The sequence below is a fragment of the Dama dama genome, chromosome 25 (genome assembly GCF_033118175.1).
Source record: "Dama dama isolate Ldn47 chromosome 25, ASM3311817v1, whole genome shotgun sequence".
Classification (NCBI taxonomy): Eukaryota; Metazoa; Chordata; class Mammalia; order Artiodactyla; family Cervidae; genus Dama; species Dama dama.
This window is the reverse complement of record NC_083705.1, coordinates 45,736,267-45,757,206: the sequence shown is the minus strand read 5'-3', so window position 1 is coordinate 45,757,206 and position 20,940 is coordinate 45,736,267. Positions and strand designations below refer to the sequence as shown.

The 20,940-nt window shown below is 37.8% G+C and overlaps 1 protein-coding gene across 1 annotated transcript in view; it reads left to right on the top strand.

The window, feature by feature from the left end:
• The first annotated feature begins 14,588 nt into the window (after positions 1-14,588).
• The window catches only part of LOC133046424 (sperm flagellar protein 2-like), a 189,072-nt gene continuing 182,720 nt past the window's right edge, over positions 14,589-20,940 (top strand). The window contains exon 1 of the mRNA XM_061129237.1: positions 14,589-14,760. Coding sequence (XP_060985220.1) covers positions 14,703-14,760 — 58 coding nt within the window. The 5' untranslated portion in view covers positions 14,589-14,702. The remainder of the gene's footprint in view (positions 14,761-20,940) is intronic.

The following is a 20,940-nucleotide window of genomic DNA, read 5'->3' as shown; positions in this document are numbered from 1 at the left end:
CTGTCACGTAAAGCCTCTTTGGTTCCTTGGGCTTTGATGACTTGCTGTTGGGTCTGTCCACACCCAGTCATTCTAACCCCAGAGGCTGCCATCTGTTTTCCCTACTTAGTTGCCCCTGCCCCCTAACCCCGCCATGTTATGTTTGCTTCACAGCCTATGCCCTTGTTTTTACCTGGTGTTTAACCTGGCCAGCTCTGGTTTCACTTATTTGCTAACCCAACAAGTATAGGGAACCCACTGTGGTCCAGGCACTGTGCTAAACATTTATCAAGTAGTCACAAGTATTATCACCATGATGGCAACCCCATGGCAGAGCTGCTATTGTTATTAACCCCATATTATAGACAAAGAAATTAAGTAACTTGAAAGACTAGGATTCAACCTCCCAAGCCTGACTCCAGATGTCTGCTCTGAACCTATACTACCATTCCATCCAGGACTGAAGGACAGGGCAACATGTTCTGATCAGTAACCTTTAAACCATATACACAGATGCCACATGTACGACAACCCAGACATTTAAGATACACAGATGCGTGGGGGCATTAAGCAAATATCGTCTTTCAAGATAAGCAGTAAGAATACCTTATATGGCATTGAAAATCTAGAGTCTAGCTTGAGCACTTTCCCATTTATCCTTACTTAACTCTCCATTCATTTTATTCACCCCAGGCTAAAGTTGCTATTGTTGTCCAGTTGCTGTCATGTCTGACTCTTCGTGACCCCATGGACCGCAGCACACCAGGTTTCCATGTCCTTTACCATCTCCCAGAGTTTGCTCAAACTCATGTTCATTGAGTTGGTGATGCCATCCAACCATCTCGTCCTCTGTTGTCCACTTCTCTTCCTGCCCTCTATCTTTCCCAGAAGCGGGGTCTTTTCAAATGAGTTGACTCTTTGCCTCAGGTGGCCAAAGTATTGGAGCTTCAGCATTAGTTGTTCTAATGAATATTCAGGGTTGTTTCACCCACCTGGCATGTGGGATCCTAGTTCCCCAAACCCGTGCCCCCTGTAGTGGAAATGTGGAGTCTTAACCACTGGAGCACCAGGGAAGTCCCTCATACATGATTTTGAATTAAAGAGTTTATTTGTTAGTTACATTGAGTCTAAACCATTATGGAGGTTGGGAGAGATTTTCTGAGTACTTTATCTTCTTCTTTGGGGTTAGTTCAGCATCTAAGTGCCTTTTGTCCTTTTCTCTGGATTTTGGATTCATTTGTTTTCTATTTTTCCTCTTTGCTACCAAAGGAAATACTTACTGTGGTAGTTGTCAAATTTTTGATCTCAGGAACTCTTAAACTTTATAAAGAATTTTTGCTAATTGGATTGGTATCTATCAATATTTACTACCTTTGAAATTAAAATGCAAATTTAAAGTATTCACATAATATACATTAGTTATGAACATGCATGAAAATATATTAAATATATTATATACAATAAAAATATATAAAAATTATATTAGTTTAATTGAAGCATAATTATTTACATAAGTATATAAATAAATACTACATAAAATGATGCATAACACATTAATATATAAATAACAAACCCTTGACATATTAACAAAAATAATGTATTTATGAAACATATATGATCAAAGAAATATTTTGTGGGAAGAGTGGCATTATTTTGTATTTATGCAAATGTTTTTAACCTCTGGTTTGATAGAAGACAGCAAGATTCTCCCGTCTGCTTCCATATTCAAACTGCTGTGACATCACTTGTCATGTGCTCAGTCACTCAGACATGTCTGACTCTTTGCGGCCCCACAGATTGTAGCTTGCCAGGCTCCTCTGACTATGGGATTTCCCAGGCAAGAATAGTGGAGCCGTTTTGTCATTTCCTAATCCAGGGGATCTTCCAGACCTAGGGATTGAGCCCACCTCTCCTGAATTGGCAGGCGGATTCTTCACCACCGCACCACCTGGGACGCCACGTTACATGGCATACAGCTATGGAAAACCCCACTGTACACTCATGGGAGGACGAGCGAGAAAGAAGAAGTAACGTCTTACTTAGAATTACTAGGAAAATCATTTTGATGCCCCTGGAAGGGTCTCTGACAACACTTTGAGAACCATTGGCTTACAGAGAACAGACATTGGTTTACAAGAGAACAGAGGGGAGAAAAAGTAGGTTCCCTGGTGTGCTGTTCCCAACTGTCAATTCATCCTTTTTACAGCAAGGCCAAAGGGAAGGAGCAAGAAATAGTGAAGGAAGATTTGTCTACACTGTGAGCAAAAATGCACTGTGAAATCTTCTCTAACTTTGAAAAAAATTTTTATTCTATTCTTCTTGTAAGAGAAATGAAACAGCCTGCCTTACTATTTTTTCAGACCAGAATCTCCTTAAGTAAGTGAACATGACACTGATTTAACAAAACAATTGTCAGTTGCTTTGCCCTAGGAACACTTAGGAGCAACTTGAAACTTCTATTAATACAGCCTGCCTTGGAAGAGAGTTATACATTTTACTGAAAATGTTGCAAAGAGGGAAAAGTTTGGATTTTAGTGCTGAGAATTTAGTTATGAACTAATTGTGACCACACAAAGGAAATAATAGTAGCAAGTGAATCATCTTTACTATAAATTTTACACGGCTACCATTACCACCACCACAACTGCTACTACTGGCCATATAATAATGTTGTGTACTGTGTAACACAACTCACTGTTTCAGTTTCCAGGCTCCCAAGCAGACACTAGTGGTTCACATGATAGCTACACTATATATGCTGAATATTATATTAGGCAAAGTGTTGCCTCCACAAAGGCCCTGGAAAACAGAATCCCAGAAGAGCTAGGTGTGACTTTTTCTCCAAATTCTTCATTTCACATTAATTAAATAATTAAGGTCCAGAAGGCAAAGTGAACCACAAGTGACACAATATCTAGTCTTTTCTATGAAAAGAACTAGAAAACAGATCTCTAGACCCTAAGTAGATACAATATGTTTCCATTACCTCCTTACACTTAAATAACTCTAATAATTCACAGTCACAGAGACCTTTTTATAGATATGTATGCTTCTAATTTGATCAGATCTATTTTTAAAAATAATTTATATCTTAGCACATTAGTTTGTTCTTTTAAAAAAAAACTTATTTTTAATTTCCAATTTCTTGAGAAAGGCCTAGACTCATTGATTTCCAAACTTCTTATTTTCTAAGATATTTATTTTAGGCAGTAAACTTTTTGGTAAATATTATTTTAGTTACATCCCACAGTTTTTTATATGTAGTTCTTTAAGCGCTGCTCAGTTTCAAATATTTTGTAATTTGTGTTGCGATTTTGTTTCTGATGCATTGATTAGCTCAGATGATAAAGATTCCATCTGCAATGCAGGAGACCTGGATTCATTCCCTTGATTGGGAAGATTCCCCTGGAGGAAGGCATGGCAACCCACTCCAGTATTCTTGCCTGGAGAATTCCCATGGACAGAGGAGCCTGGTAGGCTACAGTCCATGGGATCGCAAAGAGTCAGCAACGACTGAGCAACAAAGCACATGGACGTGGACTGGTTACTTCCCAAGTACATATTTTGTGGGAAAAGAGTTAATTTTGTTAGTGGTTTTGCTTGTTTTTAATCACCCAAAGTTCATAGTTTACATTAGGGTTCATTTTGTGTGTTGTATTGTCTCTGTTCTCACATCTGCTCAGTCTCGCAGCCGTGTCTGACTCTTTGCGGCCGCATGGACTGTAACCCACCAAGCTCCTCTGCCCATGGAATTTTCCATGCAAGAACACTGGAGTGGAGTGCCATTTCCTCCTCCAGGGGCTCTTCCCCAACTGGGGATAGAAACCCTATAGTCTCATGCGTGGGCAGGTGGATTCTTTACCCTAGCGCCACCTGGGAAGGAGTTTTGATAAATATGTAATGTTGTGTAGCCACCATTATATTATCAGTATTTTCACTGCCTCCAAAATCCTCTTATTCTGATGAATAAGTGCTCCACTTATTCATCTTTCCCTCCCCTCAAACCCTGGCAACCACTAATCTTTATACTGTCTCCATAGTTCTGCCTGTTCCAAAATGTCCTATAGTTAGACTATATCATGTTTTAGGGCCTTTCATTTGTTTTTATGTTATTTTTTTATTTCAGTTCTAGCACCACACAGGTTGTATAAATGAAAGTCTAATACATACAACTGTCCTAAAGCTTGGGAGTTGTTTGGTTGTTGGTTTGTTTGTTTTTGGATGACTTTGCCCATACCACCAAATCTCTGAAAGATGAAAAATAAGCAAAAATCAAGTTAGTTTTCTCAGCATTTCTCTGTGGTTGTAGGTGAAATCTTTTAGCTGTAAGGGAGTACTTTGAGACAACTGAATTTACATCAAGGGTTCAGATTCTGTTCTTCCATTTTGCAGAAACTTTAGAATGCTAAATTTGGTTAAACTAACTTATCTCTGGGTTCTATGTTGCCAGTAAGTTTGTAGGTTTGGAGAGGAATGCATAGTCAGTTGGTAAATTCACAAAGAAATAGCAAGGACTTGCAAGGATTCATATTACATAAAGAAATTCAATTACTTGGCATTTTTTTGTTGATAATAATTACATGATTGATGTTTTTAGCAAAAGAAAATTGCCATATCAGATTTTCCATCTTTGGCCTTCTTCCTCATTAGCTATTTCCATAACATGAGTAAGGCATCTGAGAAAAATACCAAGTCAACATCAAGTTGTAATTGGGTTAATTTTTAAAAAAACAGCTTTTTCTCCATTCGGTTCTTGAATTTTCCCTCTCTTGCCACATGTTGCATGCTTGTCTATAATGGAGAAAGACATATATTACATCATTCATCTTTGAGTTTTTCTGCCCATTCCCTGACAAAAGGTTCTTTTGGCTCGTTACCTTCCCCACACATCATGCAGTCATTCATGATTGTTCAAAGTGAATACCAATTCTGGGAGTCTTAATATTATATTTTGGGCTTACCAGATTGTGCTAGTAGTAAAGAATCTGCCTGCCAATGCAGAATATGTAAGAGATGCAGGTTCTTGCATCACTTGGGTTGGGATGATCCCCTGGAGGAGGAAATGGCAACCAGCTTCAGTCTTCTTGGCTAGAAAATCCCATAGACAGAGGAGCCTGGTGGGCTACAGTCCATGGGGCCACAGGGAGTTGGACACAGCTGAGCAACTAAGCACAATATTATATTTTATTCAGAATTTGTTTGATTTTTCCCTTATATAGCATCTCTTGACCCCAGACTTAATCTTATGTAAATTTTGCAAGGGATAAAAGCTTGTCTGTACTTTTCCTTCTTTCTTTCGTCAGTCCTGCCTTCCATTTCCAGGATTACTACCCTTCCATTATATTCAGCTCATCAACAACTTCCTGCATCCTGTTTTCTGCTTATCTCTTTCAAGACATTCACATAAAAATACAGTGTAAGTAGAATAAGATATAAGATGTGATCCCTCAAGTCTCCAATGGCCTTTGGGTTAATAGAGGGCTCCTGATTTCTAAAAACTTCAAATACTCAAAGAAAAGCAGTTTTTAGAGTTATATGATGGAACATTGGACTTGGACTTATATTTTAACAAGCTTTTTACCTAATCTCAGTCTATTCTTCGCTTCCAGATACTCATGCATTTTCAAACTGTACTAGAAATAAGCACAGTGTTTTCTTCTCTTTTCACTTTTTATGCAAGGTTTTATACACACACATATGTAAATATATATGTGTATGTAAACATATATCCAAGAATATAATATGGAAATTGTTAGGAGCTAGCATGAAGAAGCAAAGATAGAATCCATTCTTTGGATGTGACTTCCTGATACAGAATGTCTCCATTTTTGACTGCCAAATTATTTAAATTCATATGCACTAGACTTGTCCTCATGAACCTTGTGTCAGAATAAAAAATCATCCTTGACTAATAAAATAATGCTATTTTCAAAGCAGTGGAACTTAATATAATTGTTGTTCATCACTTCATCACAATTCTAGCATACATTACAATCATTAATTTCCTGATGCTGTTAAAATCCTGCTTTGTCTTTGAGACACCCTAAGTATCTTTAATAGCTATTATTTGGTAAACCAGTAGGAATTTAATATAAAAGAGATCCATCTGGTAAATATATCAAATTAACAGTACTTGAACACAGAGTTCCCCTTTCCAAAACTAATTAGGCATAAAAAATAAATTTCTTAACAAATATGGATGCATTTTCATTATAATTTCATCACTGTTGACTTCCTCACATTTGAGTGGTTTGGAATAAATAACATTTTTGAAGACCTGCTATTAGACTTGGTGAAATACCATAGATGATAACTAAGTAAGAAAATTGAAGCTAATTTCATGCTTCATTTAAATGTCTGGATCTCTTTGGTCTGACTCTTGCCAGTGTTCTCAGACTTTTGGAGGATTTGACAGTTTAATCACATACTTAGAACACATATGTAAGAATATGGCATGGAAATTGTTAGTAGCCAGAGCAAGTACAGGTCTTACTTAGGATTGGACCTCCAGATGCAATTCAAAATAGCATGATTTAAAGCCTCCAGTTTAGTACCATAAGAATTCAGTTGTCTCCCAAAGGGTGCATAATCTGAAAGCCATTTTTTCTCCTTGGGGATTTGACTTGCTATTGGCAGTTGTCTCCTACAATGTGGAATTCTCCAGTAGAGTTTGTGGCTGAGGTGTCAATAGATTCTATAGAAGACCTTCAAATTCTATGAAAGCTTGTAGTCTTCAGGTAGCCTTAAAAATATCCCCCACCCAACATTTAACCCTGTATTCATTCTTTTGGAAGACATAGAAAGATACTTAATACTCCAAAAAGAAAGACAGAAAGAAATGGCTAAGGCTGAAAAAAGTATCCAGAGATAATTTTCCATTAATGTGTACACTCACACACAGTATCTTGTAGCTCTTGAACATTCCAACGTGGAAAGGTTGCAAACACCATGGAGATTAGTGATCCATGTTCAAGAAGTACCTAAGTGTCAGGTCCTGGAACAGAGTTTTGACAACAGTAGGTCCAATCTATAAAGACATTCACAAGTCTCTGATGACATACTGTGGGCTTTTCATAAAGTCTATTCAATATAAAGTTTGGTTCTTCATTCTCAAATTTTCTTATTCCTATTTCTTTCCTTGGAAAACATTCTTTCTCATGTGAAATAATGGCCAGAAAAGATATGGTATTTGTTTTTAGGTTCTTACTTGGAAAAAAAAGGGCAACATTACATTGTTTTTCAAATTTGCTTTTGGAATATTATCAGTTGGTAAAATCCACGAGTCTGGCAATTACAATCACACTTGGAGCATAGAGCACACATCCTTCCTTCATTCTTGAAATGAAAGGGAATTGTCATTCTGGTTTTATAAACCATTATAAAGAAATTTAGTTTTATGTTATTTCTCTGTCAATTCAGATAAGTTCCCTCCATAAAAACAAAATCAAACAAAGAAAAAACAAGATAAAAATAAACAAATACTCAAGAGGGAAGTAGCTATAATATAGTTATATCTTATTTCATGAAGTGCACATATGACTGAAATTCTGCTATTATATTTCTTTCCTTCTATATTCTATAGGAAATCCCATATTTCCTATAGAATTAGTATTGTTATTTCCTTTGATATAAAAATATTACATAATTCAATAAACTTTTCTCTAGTAATCTAGGAAAATGATTATGAAATTTTTGATAACATATTTGTAAAGGTACCAATAAAAAATGTGATTAGATGAAGTTTGAAAAAACAATGAGAGCTCAACTGTGTAGAACCTAATGCATCATGATGACAATATAGATTCAGTGGGAAGAAAAACTAAAAGTAATTTTCTCGATGTGATTTTTGAAGTCATCAGAGTGAACCTAATCTATGCCACCCCCATTCCTAGTTGTATTACTGTGTAATCAGCCTTTGATGAATGTTTCCTTTCACATTATTTTATAAATATCAGTCATATTAATTTGATTGATATAGTGTTTTTCAAGTTTTCTACACCTTAAAGAATATTTTTTCTACTTCATCAATTGTTAGAAGTAAAGTTTTAAAGTCTCAACTATAATTGTATATACTTTTTAATTTTATATAATTTTGATTTTCCTTTAGTTCTGCCAGATTTTGCTTTTATTATTAGGGGTATGACAAATAAGATTGCATATATTTGTATGTATATAATTTTATTGTAGTATAGTTGGTTTACAATGTTGTGTTACTTTCAGGTGTATAGCAAAGTGAATCAGTTGTACATATAGCTACATGTTTTTGATCCATGGTCCCATATTGCCCATTACAGAATATGGAGTCAAGCCCCCTGTGCTATCCAGTAGGTCCTTCGTGTTGTTGTTGTTTTACTGACTAAGTCACGTCTGACTCTTCACGGGTCCATGGACTGTAGCCCACCAGGCTCCTCTGTCCATGGCATCTCCCAGGTAAGAATAGTGGAGTGGGTTGCCATTTCCTTCTCCAGGGATGTTCCCAACCCAGGGATGGAATCTGTGTTTCCTGCATTGGCAAGCGGATTCTTTACCACGGAGCCACCAGGGAAACCCACAGTAGGTCCTTATTAGTTATCTATTTTATATATAGTAGTGTATATATGTCAATCCCAATCTTCAAATTATTCTTCCCCTCTTTTCCCCACTGTTAGCTATAAGCTTGTTTTCTACGTCTTTGACTCTGCCTCTGTTTTATAAATTAGTTCATTTTTTTAAGATCCTACATATTAGCGGTATCATGTGACATTTGGCTTTGTCCAACTTACTTCACTCAATGTGACAATCCCTAAATCCATGCATGTTGCTGCAAATGGCATTATTTCATTCTTTTTATGGCTGAGTAATATTCCATTGTATATATGTATCACATCAATACCCACTCCTCTGTTGATGGATATTTAGGTTGCTTCCATGTGTTGGCTATTATAAATAATACTGCAATGAACAACAGGATGCCTATATTTTCAAATTATGGCTTTCTCTGGATATATGCCTGGAATGGGATAGCTGGATTATATCCTAGATCTATATCTAGATTTTCAAGGAACCTCCCTACTGTTCTCCATAATCATTGTATCAATTTACATCCCTACTAACAGTGTAGGAGAGTTGCCTTTTCGCCACACCCTCTCCAGCATTTATTATTTGTAGATGTTTTGATGATGGCCATTCTGACTGGTGTGGGGTAATACCTCATTGTAGTTTTGACTTACATTTCTCTAATATTTAGTGATGTTGAGCATGTTTTCATGTCCTTTTTGGCCATCTGTATGTCTTCCTTGGAGAAATGTCCATTTAATTTGATCACACTCAGCAAAACTAAAAAGGTTTACTAGTAAAATTTAACTTTTTTCTGAGTAAGGAAAAAGTAAAACAGGAATTCACAACCCTAAATTTAAGATACTAAAGGGTGGTTTGGCTTCTCTGAAAACTTCAATATGTAAGAAATTAAAGCATGAATTCTGATAAATGAACTTCGGTTTATCTCGGTCTTAGAACATATGACTCACTTTTTCTCGTAAGGTACCTAGTACTTTGTCTCATTTTGTTTTCTTTGTAATTTGATTTTGTTTCAAATCTGATTGCTCTCTAAGACTGAAAATTTAAATGTTTGCTTAAGAAAGCCAATCGATATATAAGACAAATCATGTGGGCCTGGAAAATATGACACATTGAAGGAAAGGTCATATCTGCTTCAATAGAAAAGACTTCAAGAATTTTGAAACAGAATTAAACTTTAACAGCATAACTGCTATTTGCCACAAATAATATGAACCTAAATCAATACCTGTTTGGAAATGTGTTGAGAAAGACTTGTAGAAGATTGCCAAACTGAGTTGTTGGCCAAGCTGTGGGTAGTTGGTAAGAGGTAGGTGTCTTGGATGGAAGTCGAAAGGAGAGCACTTATTCTGAGCTTTCAGAAGAGAGAAGGAATTAGGGAGATGGAGAGAATAGGTTTCGTGAAGGTGGTAACTGATGAGCTGGATCCTCAATTAAGGATTGGCTGAGGCAGAAAGTTGCTCTTTTTTTCTTTTTTCTTTTTGGCCAAAAGAAGATGCAGAGATGAGAAAAGTGGGATCTAGTGAAGAAATGTGTGCAAGCTGTGCAAAGGGAATTTGTGGCTCACAGTTAAGTTTGCATTTAGGCTACATCGTAAATAGCCTCCAGTGGGGTCTTTATCCTCTAGGACAGTGACTCCAAATATGTTTCCACCCTTGTTTCCACCCTCATTTCACATTAACCCTCCTTCAGGAAATGCCCTCTGATATTTTCTGTTCTGTTTTATTCTTCACTATTTCACTTATAAAGAATTCTAGCATGATCCGTCATAGAAATTACATATTCTTTTAAGAAGTCAAAACACACAGTCTGTAAATGCTGCTCTAGTTAAATCAATGGAAGTGCCTGAGTTGAAAAATAGAGAAGGAATATGAACTGGACTGGTTGCAGAGAGTGACTAGAGGGGAAGGGACAGGGAAATCTAGCTTGGCTGCTTATTGTGGAGACTGGGGAAATATTTGTTGAATTAACTAATATAAAGTGAGCAAGGACATTGCAAAACAGGCTGAGGAGAAGGAATGAGAGAATGATCTTAAGGTGATGAGAGAGAAATGAAGAAATGCATGCAACACACACGTAAAAGACCACATAAGATTTTCTAAAAATCCTTCAGTATGTATGTACTTATGTATATATAAACATTGAATTAGTCATTAATAAAATCAAAGCAGATTTAGGAAACAAATGCCTCAAAAACTTCTTGAAATGCTATAAACAAGTCCAAACTATTCAAAACTAAGCCAACTAGCCATGTAATGGAAAAATTTATATAGCTTTAGGAGAAAAGGAAAGAAATACTTAGCAGACATTAATATGTGCAATTTCTCATTTAATTCTCACAAGTCTGTCAAACAAATATTGATGTCCTTGTTCTACAGATAAGGAACTGAGCCTCAGGGGTTAAGAAGTTTTTCCAAAGTCAAAGAGCCCGTCAGATCATGAGCAGTTATCTGGGGCCAGGTGGTGGTGGTGTTCAGTCGCTCAGTTGTGTCCGACTCTTTGTAACCCCATGGACTGCAGCACAACACCAGGCTTCCCTGTCCTTCACCATCTCCTGGAGTTTGTTCAAACTCACGTCCATCGAGTCGGTGATGCCATCCAACCATCTCATCCTTTGTTGTTCCCTTCTCCTCCTGCTTTCAATCTTTCCCAGCATCAGGATCTTTTTCAGTGAGTCAGCTCTTCACTGGGGCCAGGTGTATCTGGTTTCAAATCTTGGGCTTTATTGATAGTGTAAAATTCTATTCTGAAAAAATGCTACACTTACTTTTTAAAAAAAAATAAGGTGTATTTCATTTCAGTACACCATAGTACTTTTCAACCCAAAGTGGTGTGGTGTCAAAATAATTCTTTATCATCCATGCTTCACTATTTGCAAAGGAGAAATAAGGATTTATAAAGAATGTTTTAAAAAATAAATTTTCAATTGTTTTAAACTGGCTGTAATGGTTGCAATTAAATGCAAGCTCCAGATACCCTAAAATTTTCAATTAAAAAACAAGCAGGGTGCCATCTCAAGAACAGATGGGAAACTGTCCATTTTTTAAAATTATCTCCTCTCCCAACTGATTCCACATGCAGAAACCAAGCCATAAATCATATTGATGAAAAATAACAACATAAGCAGTGCTACAAACCTTATCCAGAGCTGGGATTTCAATGGAAATTCAATTGATTGAATGGTAAAATTGGAATATTAATTAAGCTAGCCATTTCAAGAAAAAACACACAGTATAATGCATGTGTTTCAATAATAGCTCTAATTTTTTCATTAATATTTTAATGTCAGATCATTTTCAAGTTGAATAGTTTAGGAACTAAAACATGCTTTTTTTGGTGAAAAAAAAACAACAACTGTGCCTTAATTTTGCAGCATCTCTTCCTCATTTATTTAAATTCTGTATATAAACTTCTTTTCCAAAATATTGCATTGGCAGATTATGTTGTTTGGAGCTGGGTTCCAGAGACAAACACTACAAATAACTGAAACAAAACAATAAGCAACAACCAAACAGCTCCTCTAGATGGCACAGAAATATTTTGCTCTGATGTGGGAATAATAGAATATATCTATGGACGCCTTATGACTTCAGACATTTTATTCTGGAGCAGTTGTGGAACTTGATGTACCTTCATCTACATCATTCCCCAAAAGCAATTTTCTCAGCAATCTAGAAAACAATAGTTTCTATCTCCCGGGCTCTACAGGCTGAAATTAAAGCTTGGAACTTCTTGATAAATGAGTAACACTAGTCTTCAATTTAAATGTACAACTGGGATGACTAGCCACAGGAGTGTCTTGGAGGTCATTTCTAGGTAGGTATTCATCTTTTAGAAGCATTTTCAGAGATGACATATTTCTAATGTTTAAAGGTTTACTAGATACATCCCCCAAGCTAAACAGGCTATTTAGAATATAACCTTTCAAATTTGGATAACTCTAATATGATGCATATCAAGTGTATCAGGCTCCAATTCTGTTGGCAAAAAAATCTTCCTCAGAATTCCCATGGTAGTTATGCCTACTCTGTTGGGTGTGATAAACTCATCGGATAAGAGATTTCAATGTTAAGTAAAGCCAGCAGTGAAATGGTACTAAACTTTTTTTTTCCCATTTATTTTTATTAGTTGGAGGCTAATTACTTTACAATATTGTAGTGGTTTTTGCCATATATTGACATGAATCAGCCATGGATTTACATGTATTCCCCATCCCGAGTCCCCCTACCACCTCCCTCCCCACCCCATCCCTCTGGGTCTTCCCAGTGCACCAGGCCCGAGCACTTGTCTCATGCATCCAACCTGGGCTGGTGATCTGTTTCACCCTTAATAATATACATGTTTTGATGCTGTTCTCTCAAAACATCCCACCCTCACCTTCTCCCACAGAGTCCAAAAGTCTGTTCTGTACATCTGTGTCTCTTTTTCTGTTTTGCATATAGGGTTATCATTACCATCTTTCTAAATTCCATATATATGCGTTAGTATACTGTATTGGTCTTTATCTTTCTGGCTTACTTCACTCTGTATAATGGGCTTCAGTTTCATCCACCTCATTAGAACTGATTCAAATGAATTCTTTTTAATGGCTGAGTAATATTCCATGGGGTATAGGTACTAAACATTTATCCAATCAGGACACACAGATCAATTGCAGATTAATTTTAAGAGAAATTTCACCTATTAGGACATTACTGTCATCATTCTTACAGTTTAAAAGAATTTGATGAATTCAAGCTTTGGGGGAGAAATTACTTATATTTGTGACACACACATATGTACACACATATATATATTGTCCTGGTAACTCAGACAGTAAAGAATCCGCCTGCAATGCAGGAGACCTGGGTTCAATCCCTGGGTTGGCAAGATCCCCTGGAGGAAGGCATGGCAACCCACTCCAGTATCCTTGCCTGGAGTAATCCCCATGGACAGAGGAGCTTGGTGGGCTACAGTCCATGGGGTCGCAAAGAGTCAGACTCAACTGAGTGACTAAGTACATTATATATGCAAATAATTTTTCCATTATTCCATCTAAACCTTTAGAAATTATTAAAGGAGAATTTTTCTTGCTGTTGTTAAAGACCATAAGACTTTATTGAAGGGACTACTGCAATGGGGTTTTGCAATAGTGGATAAAGATAGGGCTCAGTTCTGAATATAATAAGGAAAAGTGGGGATTTACAGCCAGGGAGTGCATTTGAGGTCTTTGGATGGAAAACTACTAAGAGGAAACATCAGAGTTAAAGACTAAACTGACTAGACAGGACATTTGCAGAAAACAGGCCAGAATGATCAGCTATCAAGGGTCAGGGACAGGGAACTAGATCAGATATGGAGGGTGGTGGATTTTCACTAAACTCACCCAGCAGAATTTTTGCCAAAACTCGACAAAGGAGCAAAGGACAGAGTTCAAGGTAGGACTTCAGGGAGAAGAGGGCTCAGAGGAGTCTGACTCAGGTTTGGTCAAGGTGAGAGTATTTCCCAAAATACAATTTAAAATAATACCTGGAAGGAAAAAAATGACCAGAAAGGAAATTCATTAAATACCTCTCAAAACAATATAAAGATATGAATTACCCTAAATGTTAGTTCTGTCACCACCACCAACAAAAATTATTGAAAGCTTGCTACAGGTCAGGACCTCTACCAGTTCTGGGACTAAAAATTGTATAAGACCTATTCAGTCCCTGCTTGGGTAGCCCATATAATACAGCAATTAAAACCGGCAATTCGTAAGTTAAAGACAAAACTGAGGTCATTGGAGCAGGGGCTCCCATAAGTTTCTTTAGGAGGTAAACAGGAAGAAAAAAAATCCCCTTCAATCAAGATTCTCTCTTTCGAAGGGCTCCCTTGCCTCTTCTCCACACACCAACCCTGCAAGCCTCTCCTGGCTGTTGTGTTAATAGCGCTCCATCGCCTTCCCCCAGCGCTCCCAAGCCCACCGCGCCTGCGCACATCCCGGTCTTACCTACCAGCAGGGGGCAGGCCACGATTTTCTGTCCTCCTGGGCTGCGCTCTGGCACCCCTCTTCTCCCAGCTCCGGCCTGAATACGCTTCCTTAGCAACGGGTCGCCCTTGGCAACAAGAGGACGCAGGCAGGCAGGCGGGCTAGGTTTCCCGCGTGTTCCTGGCACCTGCGTGCGGTGGGAGGCACAGGCCGAACCATGTCGGAGATCCTGTGCCAGTGGCTCAACCAGGAACTGAAGGTGTCCCAGACCGTGAGTGAGTGACACAGCCTGGGGCGAGCGGCCCGGGGGCGAACGGGGAGCGGAGCCTGGGGCGCGGTGAGCTGATGGAGTCTGCCGGGGCAGGCTAGCTGCCGGCTCTGGCTCACCTCAGCCACCGCGGAGCCTCGCTTCTCCACTCTGCCGCTCGGCTCTGAGTTACCCATCATCACGGTGGTCCCAGCCCCGTGGGTTCTGTCCTACCATGGCTTTAGGGAGGGCGCCCTTGCTCCGATGGAGAGAAGAACTTTCTGGACTCTTCAGTCTAGCCCTGACTTTGCTCCTTTCACACTCTCAGAAGCGTGGTGTGCTGGGAAACCAGCGAAATGTGAATCCTGAAAGTCAGCTACCGCACTACTAGTTGTGTGCCCCTGGACAAGTTACAATACCTTCTCCTTCTCGCAGTGTGTTCCCTCCAGTATAAAGGGCTGTGTGTGAAATGAGTTAATGCAGAATATATTAACTATTACAAATGTCAGCAGTTTTAACTCGATATGTACACATTTGCTACTTCTGACCACTTTTCACTTTTCCCAAAGCTGACTTCTTCACTAACCTGACTATCCCAGCCATAAAGTTGTCATCCAAATTTCCTAAATCCCACAACCCCAGACGCAGTTTTACATGCTGACAACTTTTGTAACAACCAAGTAATTCCAGAATAGCACTATACCCCATTCAACTTCTTTTTGTTGTTTCCTAAACAAGAGTTCATTTTCCAACTGGTATGGTTTTGCTCAAAGCAGGAGGTTTTCAGGCCAAATCATTTCAATCTGTTTTTCCCAGAAGCATTCTTGCATAATGGCAACTTGCTTCCAGAGTGGCAATAATGCCAACTCAATCTTAAGTCATCCACAGTATTTGCTCAACCAGTAGTGTCTCTGCAGCTGCGAAGTGTTTGTTACCAACGTTAAGATCTTTAAATTTGGAGCATTTGCAGTAGCCTTTGGAGAAGGAAATGGCAACCCAGTCCAGTTTTCTTGCTTGGAGAATTCCATGAACAGAGGAGCCTGGTGGGCTGCAGTCCAGGGGGTCTCAGAGTCGGACACTAACTCAGTGACTATCACTCACTCACTCTAGTTGTCTTTCTTGAGGCATTAAACCGAGACTTTTTCTTTGCCAAACTGCCACCCACACACAGTAAGTTTTTTCCCAGGACTCCATGATCATCCCATGTGTCTCTCTGACTGTTCCTTATCTAAAATATGATGCTTGTCTCAGGATGGTATTAGCATTTTTCTTTTCTTAATTCTTTCTCACCATAGGAGCCAAAATGTAGTATCATGGCCTTAAGGTATACTCTTCTGAAGAAAAGCAGTTACAGATTGCTGAGTTTACTTTGGTTCATTTACTTGATTAATAAAAGCCATATTCTTTGCTCAAGTCCACAAGACTCTGTTGCATATTCAAACAATTTTGAGAAAAGTAAATAAAATTTACAAGAAATCTAAAAACAGTAATATGCCATTCTAATTGTAATCAGTTTGGGGAGTTTTGGTTTTGAAAGGAGGAGGAAGAATTACTTCATTCCCTGAAGGTTAAAAGACTGGAGATTTTATTTATTTTTTGGCCCCACCTAGAGGCATGCAGGAACTGAGTTTTTTGACCAGGGATTGAACCCCTACCCCCTGCGGTAGAGGTGCTGAGTTTTTACCACTGGACCACCAGGGAAGTCCCAAGACTAAAGATTTTTAAAGAATTTAAATAACATAAACTATAAATGGAAAATTTCCAATGTCTGCTTTCCCCAAGTGTAAAGCTGGAAGCTGTTAGCAGAGACAGCTAATATATTCTGCATCCCATTCACTAGCAATACATATTCATTTCTTGATCCTAACTGCTAAGAGGAGTCAAAGGAGAGAGAGACAATTCCTGAGATTACCTAAATCCATGTTGTAAGAGCCTTTTCAGATTATAGGGAACACACTCAACGGTGTTTGGAAACAGACAAGATAGGATCTGTGTGCCTAAGAAGCATGCTGCCAGTTGATTTCTGTCATTAGATAAGCCATTCTGTGGTACCAATACAATGGAAGACTTAAAACAGTTTATAGGAACTCTCTTGGAGGCACCATAAGTGGATGCAACTTCTGGGGAAAATAACTGGGCAATTTCTGGATAAGCATCCTGTTAAGTGCAAGGATTTCGAGGCCAGACTGTTTAGGTTAAAATCACTTATTCACACTTACTAGCTAGTGCTTGTGAGCAATTTATTTACCTAAATTTTATAATACTCAAAATAGGGGTAATAATAATACTTCATCAAGTAGTGTTATGATTAAATGACATAATAAATGCAAAGCATTTAAAACAGTCCCTGACACACAGTAAATGCTAAATCTTACTTTTTAGAAACTGTCATACAAAAATAAAATCACCAATGTGTAAGGACATTTGAACAAAGATGTTTATTGCCACATGGATTGTAGGGGCAAAAAGAAAAAAAAATGGAGACAATGTGAATTTGCTTCAATAATAGAATACTTGGGTAAATGATGCTGTACTTATGCTATGGATTATCATGCAGTTGTTAGAACAAATGAGTTAGTTACTCTCACTTTTGACCTAAAATGTGCTTATGTAATTTTGTCAAGTGAAAAACAAAATTAAAACTTACTGGAACCAATATAATATCATTTTGCATGAGGATGTGTGAAAGAAAAGTGTGGAGAGGCATATACTGGACTGTTGACATACACATGACTCTTAATCTTGTGGTTTGTGTGAGAGAGAGGTGTGGAAGCATATAAGCCAGTGTATTGGTATTGCTTACCCTGGGAAAGGAGATTATTGCTAGCTTTTCTTTATACATCTGTGTTATTTGATGTTTTGCTTGTATTGCCTTCATAATTTGAAAGTAAAATTCAGTATAGCTTTACAAATGCAAAGTCAAAAAAAGAAGATCAAATGTCACATGACAATATAGGAGAAAAAGAGGCTTAACACTTTAGTTGAAATATAGTAAGCATCTTGAAGTATTGCTGGGACAGGGGAGTACATAAGAGTTATTTTCTCAAATGAAGTCTATACATGGAATAATAATAATAATAATAAAAGTTAATCTTTGTTGAGCACTTAAATTCTTATGCCAGACCCTGTGCTAAGCCTTTTACATAGGTTTTCATATTTGAGATTTTAAAAAGTCCTAAGAGGCATTGCCTCCATTGAACACATGTGTAAAAGAGGCTGAGAAGGCTTGATAATTTGTTCTAAGTCACCCATCTAATAAGTCCTAGAACTAGAATTTAGATCTAGATCTTTTTTTTTTTTTTTTTTAGATCTAGATCTTTGACTAGGGCTCTTAGGATGTATTATACATTCGATTTTGTGCTTAGGGAATTTACTATTTAAAAATGAACCCTCCCAAAGATATTCATTTGAGCTCCTTTTAAGGAGGATTATTGTTCAGTTGAAGTCACAAGAAGTACAGAAATTCAACCAGATGGTTAAATGGTTAAATGGCAATGGTGGAGTTATTAGTATTTGTTTAGAAATAGTTCAGTCCACCTGTTGCTTCCTGAGACAAAGCAAACAGAATGAGAATGCCAAGTGAATGCATTGTTGCCTCGGTGAGACTCAATAATGGTTTAGTCATTAGAGAGGCAGGTAAAGCTGATTGATTTCTGGATTATTCTGAAAGGTAGAAATCAATTTGGATAAAGCATCTCATATTGAATTTTGTGTTGCCTGGACTACCCTGAATATCAGCAGTAAAGAAAATGAATTCCAATGATCCTCAGTTAAGAACAGTCTCCCTCCACTTAATGAGGTTTCTGGGAGTCACCAGAGGTTTGAATAGTCTCAACATATGAAGATTCAGCTCTATGTTACTAAAGCTAAGGATCTCCAGTGAGTTAAGTTTAACTAGACCATTTGTCCTGGAAAATAATGCTTAGATGTATGTTAATGAAATGTCTTAAAATACTAAAAGTTATTCAATAGAAAATAATTCAAGCAATTATTTTTGTAATTAAAATAAGTAATATAGAATAATGTTACTAAGAGATTTGCTGTAAAAGTCTTTACAGACTCTCAGTTATTTTCAAACCTAACCATTGCCTCTGTTTTGCAAAATGCTTATGAATTCACTGTAAGAGGAAGTTGGCATCAGAATGTCATAATGAAACAGTCTCCACAAATGTAGAGCATTCAAATTCCATGTATTGTATACATCAGATTCTTTGTACAAATTGATATATAAGCAGTCCATATTCTTTTGGATTCTGGGTGGGGTCATAGTGAAAATTGTATATACCTTATTACGGGTATTTTTGTTTGAATAGTCTCAGACATCGTTATCACAAGTAACAAAGAATCAATAAATAGAAAACTGAGTTGAAAAATTTAGTATCTCTAAAGTCCTGATTTTCTAGTATCTGAACTAGAAACAGTAATCTTTAGTCACAATTTTATACCCTGAGAGGTAATAATAATAATTACTGTATATTTGGGAAGTGTCAAATGATATTGCAAATGGGAAATATCTACCACAGTGCCTATCATGTATCTAGGTCTAGATAATATTATTTCAACAACTTTTGTGTCTCTCACTTTAGAAGAATACCTGTTATGATGCCTGCCACATAATAGGCACCTAGTAAATATTTATTATATGAGGATGCATGAGTGAGGCAAAAGTAGGGTAAAGTATTGTTTTTAGTTGAACCTAATGGATTTGTTCATCTCGGGAAGGTCATCCTAGGTACTTTGATCCTCACTTTTGTGATTTCAGAAGTTCTGCTTTATTACTTTAAGCAGTTTCTTAGGGATTGTCACATGCTAACAGACATTACATTCTGATGACTTTATAAGCCACAGTACCAATTCATCATGCAGAAAAGGACACCAGCATAACCTATTCTGGTAATGGAAATGGGGATAACAAAGCAAGGAGGGAAAAACAGTAGCAACCACTCACATCAGTCAGAATAGGGGGGTGATATTTGGTCATTTTTTGTGTTTTGGGCAATACTATTTCACTCCGAGTTCAGACATGTTTATAGAGGGATTTTGTTTTTGTCTTAGTCCATCAGGGTCACTGAGTAACCTTGTCTGGTCTTGGTGTGCTGTGAAATTGATTATGGTCAGCAGGAGAAGGCCAAAGTCTAGCCATGAGTGCTGAGCCAGCTTCTAGGAACACCGGGGCCTAATGGGGTCAGGCCAGTGCCCAGCCACCAGCAGCAGCTTTTCTGTGTCTCAAATGAAAGCAAATTTACTTGGTTTTTTAAATGTTGTTGATAACCTGAGCTAGGTCTTTACTCTTCTAGTAAAGGAGGAACAAAGGCCAGTTAACATAGAATGTATAGGTCTATAGGCCCTTATCTATGATCCCCACATCCCCAAATCTCTTTAGTTATTTGGTAGCAAAACTTGACCACAAATGCTGTGAGGCTGTGTTCAGTCATTATTTCTTTTCCTCAAGTGGTTTGCTGTAAAATCAACTACATTTGATTATATGTGCTTCCCCAGACCAGGGAGAGTGTTATAGCTTATCTGGACCCAAGAGTAGGTCTGTATCTGACTTTAAGGACAGGTTCAAATATTTGCTATCTAAGTTTTAAGTTATCTTTAAATAAAGATCTTTGTACTATCTTCATTGCATGTGTGCGTGCTAAGTCACTTCAGTCGTGTCCAACTCTTTGTGACCCTATGGACCATAGGCCACCAGTCTCCTCTGTCTGTGGGATTTTCCAGGCAAGAATACTGGAGTGGGTTGCCATGCCCTCCTCCAGGGGATCTTTCTGAGCCAGGCTTTAAACCCTTGGCCGTGGCATCTCCTTTATTGACAGGCGGGTTCTTTAACACTAGCACCACCTGGGAAGTCCCGTACTATAGTCACTGAGGATCTATTACTGAGCTTATGAATTGTGTAATTGGTGTAACATGTTGTCTTAAATTAGGAAGCAGTACCTGGTGGCTCAGATGGTAAAGAATCTGCCTCCACTACAAGAAACCCAGGTTTGATCCCTGGGTTGGGAAGATCCCTTAGAGAAAGGAATGGCTACCTACTCAAGTGTTCTTGCCTGGAGAATTCCATGAACAGAGGACCCTAGTGGGCTACAGTCCATTGGGTCGCAAAGAATTGGACGTGACTGAGCAACTGAAACTTTCAGTAATAGTAAAAGTGATCACTGAGCACTTACTATAGGCCGGGAATTATGCTAAGCACTTTACATTA